The sequence below is a fragment of the Zingiber officinale genome, chromosome 6A, assembly GCF_018446385.1.
Source record: "Zingiber officinale cultivar Zhangliang chromosome 6A, Zo_v1.1, whole genome shotgun sequence".
Taxonomy (NCBI): Eukaryota; Viridiplantae; Streptophyta; class Magnoliopsida; order Zingiberales; family Zingiberaceae; genus Zingiber; species Zingiber officinale.
In genome coordinates, this window is record NC_055997.1 from 59744582 (window position 1) to 59755470 (window position 10889).

Consider the following 10889-nt stretch of genomic DNA (forward strand, 5'->3'; position numbering starts at 1 on the left):
TAAATATCGAGAGACGATCCGGCGTCTATAAACCCTCCGAGCGGAAGACTGTCGAGCTCCGACGTTAAAAATCGAGAGACGAGCCGGCGTCTATAAACCCTCCGAGCGAAAGATCGTCAAGCTCCGACGTTAAAAATCGGGAGACGAGCCGACGTCTATAAACCCTCCGAGCGGAAGACCGTCGAGCTCCGACGTTAAAAATCGAGTCGTGCCGGTGACTAGAAACCCTCCGGCCGGAAGACCGTCGAGCTCCGACGTTAAATATCGAGAGTCGGACCGGCGACTATAAACCCTCCGGGCGGAAGTAATGCTGTTTATCGGTAATTCCAGTTAAAGCCATGCATGTATTCAACTAAGCGAGTCCGGCGGACCAAGTGTGCAAGCGGGCGGGTTACCAAGAGTACCCCGTAAACATCTGACGAAAATCCCATTTGCGAAACGAGATATATTCAGCCGAGCGGACTAGCTATACAAAATACTTCGTGAGAAATCCCTTGCAAAACGCAAGAGAGGTGAGATGAGAGGCGATTAACGAGGAGAAGCGGAGGATGGTTTCTTGGATGCGCCGCTCGGCACTACGGGCGTCCAGTCAGTCAGACTATGCGTCTCCTTCGACTAGACTTGAAGGGGAGGCATGTGATCCGGTGGTAAGAACGGGGGACCCTCATGGGCGGAGGGTCAAAGACACGTGGAGGTCAACCCCAAGTTCACGCCGAACGAAGGATGCCGGGCCGAACGGAAGGATGCCGGGCCGAACGGAAGGATGCCGAGCCGACCTGACATTAGGCCAGGTGCTTCCCGGGCCGGACAGAAGACAACCCGACCATGGGCGGGTTTCCGACGCTCATAGTGAAAAGGGTCACCTGGCCGAGCGGATAGCCCGCTCGGCCGAAGCATAAAGCATCGTTGCTGTGGAACACTCTCAGCCGAGCACTCGGTCGGACCGATACCTACGCCCCGGTCGAACCTATGCCTGCCGAGCGACTGGCCGCTTGGCGCGGGAACAGAAGAGACAAAAAGACAAAGGAAACATCGGGGGAACATCTCCTGACAGCGGGTATGTTCAACGACCAGGCCATACGCAAGATCTTACAACAGATGATCCCGCTGTCCCATCATAGATGTGCTCGGACTGTAGCAGTATGGTGTCAGGTAAGCTCTTCTGACAAGCCCATACAGAGGTATGGACAGAGGACACGTATGCACCTCGGTATGTGTGCCCAAGCCTCTTCACAGCTCTATATAAAGGGTCCTCACCCTTCGCCGGAGGTACGCATTCTACGATTCTGGGAGCCACTTTCTTGTTGAGCTTTGCCTGACTTGAGCGTCGGAGGGTCGTCGCCGGGAACCCCTTCCCGGCCCGACTTCTGTGCAGGTTCACCGGAGGTCCGGGCGGATAGTTAGCAGATCTACGTCAGCCGCTTGGAGAGCGTCACGTGCCTAGCGTCCGTTGATTCAGCTTTCGGACAGGATCAAAAGGATTTTATCCTAATATAATAATCTTTTGTATGGTAATTTCATACCTCTAATAAGATATTTTACATCCGTTAATAATTCTCTTAATATCAAAAAAAAAAAAAAGAATGAATATAAATAAATTTTTATTAAGTCATGCTAAACACATTAATCAGGACACCCTAATCTTTATTTTAACAAAGTTTTACATAGTTATAGACCCAACCAATAAAAGAGTTAATTTGGATTTGATCATATCGATCGAAATCCAATCAGGGTGACTGTGAGGAATACCTTATCCAAGGGAGGGGCGACATGGACCACACTTGTACCCTCTCACCCAAATATTATGGCCTCCATTTCTTATCGTCTCATCTTCTTCTTCCTCTCTGCCTCTTCTTTTTCTTACTTCTTCAGTTCCACTTCCATTAATGGCTACTCTTTCCGCTGCTTTTGCGTCATGGAAGCCTGCTGCCAGCTTCATTAACCAGGTCCACATCTTCTCTTACCCAGAACCAATCCCATAAAACTTTCCATGCAACTTTTCCATCATCTACATGATCTTTAATATTATTGTTTTGTAGGTTAAATTAAACTGTATTTGATCATTTTTAATTCTTCCAAATAAATATAGTAGGTTTTCGCGATTAATAATTATGAACAACTAAGTGAATCATGAAAAACATGATGCATTGGTAAAATTTAACATTCCGACTATTATTTACGGTAAGGGTGGAGCCGCGTGTTAGTCTAACCGGGCTTCAGTCCCCGTAGATTATAATTTTTGACTCTGTCACCAATTTACTAGTGACAAATATGTTTGAGACAATGAAAAATTCAGATGATGGGTAAGAGATCTCTTTCACCCACCATTTAGGTTCTACACAAATCTAAGTGGGAAGAATCAAAATACTGTCCTTGCTCTCTATTTGTTTCATGTCTAATACTGAAAACTTAATCCCCTTCTAAGCAATGCAGACTAAGGGGCTTACTTATCCAGCCAAGGTTGCATCAATTGGCACATCGAGGCTCAACTTTCCCTCTTCGAGATCATCGCGCCTTCACATCCGTTGTGCGGTACGATCTTACGATCATTCCATGCACAATTTTGATGTAGTTGCTGTCGCGATAAATACCAATGCATAACAATTGAAAAGCTTTTCCCAGGCCAAACCTGAGATAGTGAACAAAGTGTTAGAAATTGTGAAACGACAATTGGCATTGTCCAACGAAACTAGCCTCGCTCCGGAGTCGAAATTTTCTGAAATCGGTGCGGACTCACTAGACACGGTACATCGATCATTATCCAAATTGTGTCCATGTCTAGTCCTTAGCAAAATATGCATGGCATCATCCACAAGGTTTGGGTTTCAGGTGGAGATTGTGATGTGCCTGGAGGAGGAGTTTAGCATCAGCATTGATGAAGACAACTCACAGAACATAAACACAATTCAAGATGCGGCCGATTTGATCGACCAACTCGTGCAGCAGAAAACTGAGGTCGCTTGAGCTTAATTTTCGAGTTTTAGCGATTGGTGTGGAGTTTGTGTTGGCACCAGTCGTCATGAATTTTTTTTTCCTTTTAATTCAGACAATAGTTTTTGGTTTTTTGTTTTTGAGAAAAGACAAAGTGATTGATTAATTGGCAGTTGAATGGCATAAGTTTTACTATAATAGAATAAGGGATCAATTTTCAATAGACACATAGGAAAAATTCTTCCCATCCTCTAACCATTTGACGTTGGCTATAAGTTAACTCTGAATTTTATCTTGCTTTACATAATCTAGGGATAAGTTTTACTAAAAAGTATTTGTGCACTATTATAGTGAACTGGCCACTTTAAAATATAGAAGAGGTCTTATTTTTTAAAATTCACATCACCTTCGTTAAATTATAGTGAAGAAAATCTTCACCCACTTTTCTTATTTTAAATTACTTTCAATGTCCAATGTTAGACGATTCAGCACCTACAGTTTTAAAATAGAATTAGGCAAAAGACTATTTGTTATTAACTTTCTCACTTCACACCTTTCGATTTTAATAAATTATATATTAACTTTTAAGTCTTATGAAATTGTACTACTCCACTCTTGAAGCTAAATATTGACATTTCAAGAAGAAATTTATTGGCAGAAAATTTTCACATTGCTCTTTGTTGATTATTATTAGAACGTCTACATATACAAAAATAAATAAATAAATAATACTTAGCCAATTCGACTCGTGAGTCATATTGAGTTATCCCTCTAAAATAAAATTCATAATGTCACACGTCATGTAATGTGATCCCTATAATGTTAAGCTAAATCGTAAGGAATTCATGTCCATTTTATATTTCACAATATTGAGTTGAAAGGCTAAAAGGTCAACTCGAGCTCCTTATTATTCAAACAATCATTGATTTTAATTTATAGAATGTAAACTAAAATTTTACTATATCACAGGCAAGCCATAAAGGGCATTCAATTATTGCCCAAAATTTTTTAAAAAGAGTCAATTTTTTTTTTAAAAAAAAAAAACTAGAACGCCAAAAGAGACTCCTTATCCTTCCGCAATCTGGACGGCACAAAACAAACTTTTTTCGATTTTTTTTTTCTGAATCACGCAGGCAAGTTCAGAATTTCTAATTTGACATACTTAACTTTTGTAATTCCCCATTCAAAACTAACTAAAATAACTGTTGAATCTAACAAATCGCATCATAAAATCAAGTTAATCCTAAAAATTTTCTTAATATATTTATATTTTCAGATTAGTTTAATATCATAAATTTAAAATAGTAATTTTTAGTCTAATAAAATTTATCATAAACTCATCATAAGATATATGATAATGATATTCACTAAAATACCATCAGTGTATTCTTAGGACTTTCTAGTTCAAAAAAAATTAAAATTTTAAATTTTTGAATAGTCATAGTCTATTCGCCAGTTTCATCCGAAATTGAGTGATGAACTGAACTCTGAATCACTTCAACCAAAATCAATATACTCCTAAAAATATCTTTAATATATCTATGTCCTCAGATCTGAATCTGATAGCATAAATTGATAGCAATAAATTTTTGAAGGGGTAGAGTAAAAATTTAGAAATGTGCTTTTAATTTAATTTAACATCTCTCAATTTACGCTATTAAATTCAGATTCGAAGGGATGAATATTAAGGAAGTTTTCATGAGCATATTAATTTTAGTTTGAAATTATTTAGAGTTTCTAGGACAAAATTGATTGATGGATGTAAAGGGAAAGATGAGGAATAATTCAGGGAGGCACTATATGGTTTAGATATTACGAAAGTTTGGTATGTGAAATGAGAAATATTGAAACTTCATGCACAATTTAATAAAATGTCAAATTTTTTTATATGCATGTGATTTTAGTAAAATTTAAAGTTGGATGGTTGAAATGAAAAAGTGTATCGAGTATTTTATATGATAGTAAAGCACCTTTAAAACTTAAAGGAAAATTTTATAAAACTGTAATTAGACCTACTATGTTATATGGAGTTAAATGTTAAGCTATGACTCGAATACATAAGTAAAAGATGAGAGTTACAGAGATGAGGATTTTAAGCTGGATGTGTGTGTTGGAACAGATAAGCCAACATCCAACAAGAGGAGGGTGAATTGACTGTATAATAAAAGCAAACCTTTCTCGACTTCCAACTATAATTAGTAGCGTAGTTATAACAATAAATTAAATAAATAATTTTAAAAAGAAAGAAACAAAAGAGTTACTTGGTTACAACTTAGATGGTTGTTAATCCAAGGTAAAATGAAGCACTAAAAATCTCCTTCATTGAAGGCAAAGAAATCTCTTACACTCTTTGAACGTTGAGGAATGAGCTAGGAAATAAATACTTGAGTTGTTGATTTCCTAGGTTCAGGGGTCTTTTTATAGCCCTTGGAAAACTCTATCTGCAGCTTAAAGACACCTCCAAGATGGTCCAAGGTGTCTTCCATCGCATAAGTTTTATCCGCAGTGGATAAAACTCTATCCGTGGTAATAAAACTCTATCCGTGGTAAACGACTATCGGAAGGTGCCTTCAAAGGCTAGAAGGTGCATTCATACTATTCATCGAATGTGCCTTCCAAGAGCCATTGAAGGTGCTTTCCAGTCCATAGAAGGTGTCTTTCACAGGGAAGCTTAGTTCAATAACTGATTGCTTCATGTGGGTGATTCTCCAGTTAATCAGAGTTGAGCTCACCTGAACCTAGCTCTAACCTTCTCCTCGAGCAGACTTCCTTCCCGACTTCTTATCCCTCGAACGTCGCGTACACCCTTCTTGTCCACTGGTGTACTCTTCCGCAGCATCTTGTCCTTCAGATGCACAAAGCCCGTCGACTCCTTTCCTGTGTCATTCTTCTCGCTAGCTGTGTCTTTCGCTCGACTTCTATGTTCCTAAGCTCCTGCACACTTAGACACAAGGATCAAATATAATAGGACCTAACTGAACTTGGTTGACCACATCAAAACAACCACGGGATACTAACAATCTCCCCTTTTTTAATGTGCATCAACCCAAATTCAAGTTAGGGTTAAACAAAAAAAAAAGATAGTAACATGATGAATGAATTGCAATTAGAATGAATTACGCAAGTGAATGAATTAAGCAACTTAATAAAATTACATAACAACTACTCCCCTTAACTTGTACTTATGTCTCCCCCTTTGATCATATCAAAAAAATGGAAAAAAAAAAATAACATAAACAGTTAGACAAATTTTAATATAAATTTCTAGGGGTACATAACAAGAATTTTGATATTGCTCAAAAATAATTGTCATACATTTTTTATGTAATTAAGAGAAATGATTTATTTCTAAAAATTTTGCTAATTTTCTAAGATGTGTGAAACACATAGTTTAATGATAGAAAAATAAAAGTTTTCTATTTACTTAAAATTTTTAATTTAAAAATATGATTTTTGTAAAGTAATTTGTAATATTTAAAAAACTCAAAAGAATTTGTAAAGATAGAGAATATCTTGTTTCATCGTAACAAAAAAATAAAGTTTTCAAAATTTGAAATTATTTTTAATTTTTAATATACCATTTTCGTTAATAAATTTATATATAATAACTTAAAGGTAAAAAAAAATTCAAATATTTTTATAATTTAGATAATTAAAAAAAATGAAGTTTAGTCTAAAAAGATTTTGGAACCCAATATAGGTTACTACTGCCTACTGGATTTATTAAAAATTTTGGAAGTACATAATTTCTAGGGATTTTCCTGATTTGTCCTTAGTGATTTCTAATGTACTAGTTGATTTTACCATAATTTCTAAATTTTAATTTTCGACAACTATTCAAATTCAAGCATGCATAGTCATTTTCTAGTTTTTTCTATTTGTGCTTTCAATTTATCATTTTCATTTTTGAGTTTATCATACAATTATAGTGGACATGCATTAGCTAATTTTCTTTTTAGATCCACATTTTCTTTATTTAAATTATTATTTTTAGATTTTAGTTTATATAGAGATCTAGTCATTAAAGTTATTCCAGAATATAGTTTATCGGGAGGTAAGAGGCATACCTCACTTACCATGTCATGTTTGAAGTTAGATGCTCCTCCTTCGCTACTACTTTCTTCAGATGTAGCTTCCCTTCATTGATACTTTCTTCTTGATGACTCGCCAAGAGTGCTAGTCCGACATACTCCTCTAGTTCAGACTCCGATGATGACTCATCCCATGTTGCCTTCAGAATTTTGTGCTTTGGTTTGCTTAGCCCTTTGTCTTTCTCCTTCTTCTTCAGTTTGGACAATCATCTTTGATGTGCCATTCTTTTTGACAGTTGTAGCACCTTACTTTCCATTTTCTTGGAACAAACTTCTTGGCCTGCAACTATTTAAACTTATTAGATTTTTAAAACTTAGTGAATTTTCTTACCATGAAGGCTGCTTCGTCTTCATCAATCGATGAGTTTGAGTTTGGTCCGCTTTTTTGGGCTTGTAGTGCTAGGTTCTGATTTGGTCCCTTTTTTATCTTGTACATCGAGACTCGTGTAATTTAAAAGTGGAAAAAGGCTTTCTAATGTACTTACCTTGAGGTCTTAATTATAGATATAGTAGGAGTCTACTATAGATGTTCATTCCAGTGTTCTCGGGAATGCATTTAAAGCATATCTTTGCACGTCCCGATTAGTTACCGTTTCTCAAGGTTTGTTAATCCGGTGATTAGCTCTTTGATTCTTCCGTGTAGATGAGCAATCGATTCACCTTCTTCTATATGGAGGTTGCTGATTTAGTTTCGGAGCAGATCCTGTCTTGCGAGTTGTACTTCTGATGTTCCTTCGTGTAGCTCCAGGAACTTCTCCCAAAGATCTTTTACTGATTCATGGGTTCCGATTCGACTGACTTCCTAGGGTGAAAGTACGCTCAGCAGGTGGAACTTGACTCATCTATTTGCTATGAAATCGGTTTGTTCTTTTTTGGTCCACTGGTATTCCTCCTTTTCATTTCCGTATTGATCTTTGGGAGCTACAAAATTATATTTTATTATTAAAAGTAATTCAAAATCGGTCTTAAAAAATACCTCTATTCATTTCTTCTATATTGCAAGCTCCCCCTCAAACTTAGGGGGTAGATACTGGGTCTGACCATCATCTTTGTACTTCAGTTGGCGGTTAGTCTTTCTAAAGTGGTTGGACTCTGATACCACTTGTTGGAACAAGTAAGTTAGTAAGAGGGGATGAATTGCCTGTATAATAAAAATAAACCTTTAAAACTTCCAACTATGATTAGTAGCACAGTTATAACAACAAATTAAATGAACAACTTTAAAAAGAAAGAGGCAAAAGAGTTACTTGTTTACAACTTAGATGGTTGTTAATCCAAGGCAAAAGGAAGCACTAAAAATCCCCTTCATTGAAAGCGGGGTAGCCTCTTACACTCTTTGAACATTCACGAATGAGCTAGAAAATGAATACTTGAGTTGTTGTTAATTTCCTAGGTCTAGGAGTCTTTTTATAGCCCATAGAAAACTCTATCCGCAGCTTAAAGGCACCTTCAAGATGGCCCAAGACGCCTTTTATCGGATAACTTTTATCCTCAATGGATAAAACTCTATCCACGACAAATGGCTATTAGAAGGCACATTCCAAGCCATGAAAGGCACATTCCAAGAGGCATTGAAGGCACCTTCTAGTCCATGGAAGGCGCCTTCCACAGGGAAGCTCAACTAAGTAGTTGATTGCTTCGCATGGGTGATTCTCCGGCTAACCGGAGTTGAGCTCACCCAAACTCAACTCCAACCTTCTCCTCAAGCAGGCTTCCTTCCCGGCTTCTCATCCCTCGAACGTCGCATACGTCCTTCTTGTCCACCGATGTACTCTTCGTAGTATTTCGTCCCTCAGATGCACCAAGCTCGTCGACTCCTTTCCTATGCCATCCTTCTCGCTAACTGCGTCTTCTGCTCAACTTCTTGTGTTCCTAAGCTCCTGCACACTTAGACACAAGGATCAAATACAACAAAACCTAATTGTGCTTGGCTGACCACATCAAAATAACCACGGGGTACTAACAGCGTGAACATACGAGAATGGATAGAATAAGAAATGAGCGTATTAGAGAGAAAGTTGTTGGAATCCCAAGGTTATTTTGATGTGATCAACAAGTTAAGTTAGGTCCTGTGGTGGTTTAACCTTGTACCTAAGTGTGCAGGAGCTTAGGAGCACAGGAAGTTGAGCGAAAGACGCGACTAGCAAGAAGGATGGCACGGGGAGAGAGCCGACGGGCTCGGTGCGTCCGATGGACGAGGTGTCACGGAAGAGTACACCGGCAGATGAGAAGGAAGTGTGCGATGTTTTTGAGGGATGAGAAGCCAGAGCAGAAGATTGCTTAAGGAGCAAGAGACACAGCTAACGAGAAGGTCAGCATGGGAGAGAGCTGACGGGCTCGGTGAGTCCGAGGGACGAAGAGCTGCATATGAGTATGCCGGCCGATGAGAAGGAAGCACACGATGATTCCGAGGGACGAGATATTGGCGCTACTTAAAAATTCATTCTGTTTCCCCTGTGCAAAAATTTATACAAGCACAAAACTTTTCCTAGCAACCCATGTACTTTTCAGAAGTTAAACTTGGATTGCAAACGAAACTTAACATTATTAATCCAAGTTCAACCCATGTGTTCATCAGAAATTAAACCATGTTACAGAAGTTGATTAAATATCTATTTCAAGGATTGGCTTCCAGGTCTTTGGCGAGGTACTCGACCTTCTTGGGTATGAGATCATCCACCACTTCCTAGTCAAAGTCATTCAAAGAAATTGAATATTTAAACTCCTTATAGTAAACCCTAGGTTAAACTACAGATACCTCAATCAAAGCACAAGATCGCTAGCCTCTTGTGTTGGTATGTCAGGACCCATACAAAGGAAAAATAAACTAGTACACAGCGAAAACAATTAACTAGTTATATCTTTCTTTGTAGCTTAAAGACCTCTTGATCTTCTGCTATATTCCTCTCATCCTCTTGGACGTCGTGTGGGTGACGATCAACCAAGATGCAAAAATCACCCAACTCCTTCTTTCTTCCAAGACTTTCGGCCACCAAGGGATCAAAGCTAGGAATACCACTTCTTGTTCTTCTTTCTTCCTTGCAACCCACCGACCACAAGATGGTTGAAGCTTCTTGATGCCGCCGACCTTAGGTGAGAAAGCAAGGGGAGAATAAGAATATGAGGGGGCCGGCCACAAGGAGAATAGAAGAGGTATAGAAATTGTGTAGATGATTATTTTCTCTAAGGCACCATCTATCCTTTTTTATAATCCTTGGTAATGGCTAAAAAGGAAAGATTTTAACAACAATTAAAATCTCTCTTTTAAATTTCCTATTGTGGATGACTACAAAAGGAAAATTTTAAAATTAAAAATCTCTCTTTTAAATATTATAGATGACTACAAAAAAGAAAGATTTTTAAAATTAAAACCTCTCTTTTAAATAATAGTTACAAAAAAAAGAAAGTTTTAACAAAAATAAAATCTCTCTTTTAAACCATTGTAGATGGCTACAAAAGGAAAGTTTTTTAAAATTTAAAACTCTCTTTTAAAACAATGTTGATGACTTCAAAAAAGGAAAGTTTTTTATAATTTAAAATCTTTCTTTTAAAACATTGTAGATGGCTACAAAAAGAAAGATTTAAAAAATTAAAAACTCACTTTTAAACTCATCTTGTCCGACCCCTTTCTTGGGCACCAAGCAAGGGGTGGCCAGCCCCTTGCTTGGGCACCAAGCAAGGATGTGGCCGACCATAAGGATGACTTGGGTGGATGCGAGACTTTATACATAGAGGCTACAACATGGACCTAGAGGAGGAATTGGTTTTGGCCTCCTAATGAGCTTAAGCTTCCTGTGTTCGACCCGAACACCCAACTCAAGTTCATCAATAATAACTCATACCACTGAAGAGTTATTATTGAACTAC

General features: G+C 37.9%; 1 protein-coding gene across 1 annotated transcript; it reads left to right on the top strand.

Annotated features, from left to right (window-relative positions):
- The first annotated feature begins 1822 nt into the window (after positions 1-1822).
- LOC121993992 (acyl carrier protein 4, chloroplastic-like) lies at positions 1823-3109 on the top strand. Its single transcript, XM_042548198.1, has 4 exons — positions 1823-1946; positions 2434-2532; positions 2623-2745; positions 2830-3109. The coding sequence occupies exons 1-4, from the start codon at positions 1887-1889 to the stop codon at positions 2962-2964; spliced, it is 417 nt and encodes a 138-aa protein (XP_042404132.1). The 5' UTR covers positions 1823-1886; the 3' UTR covers positions 2965-3109.
- The last annotated feature ends 7780 nt before the right edge of the window (positions 3110-10889 follow it).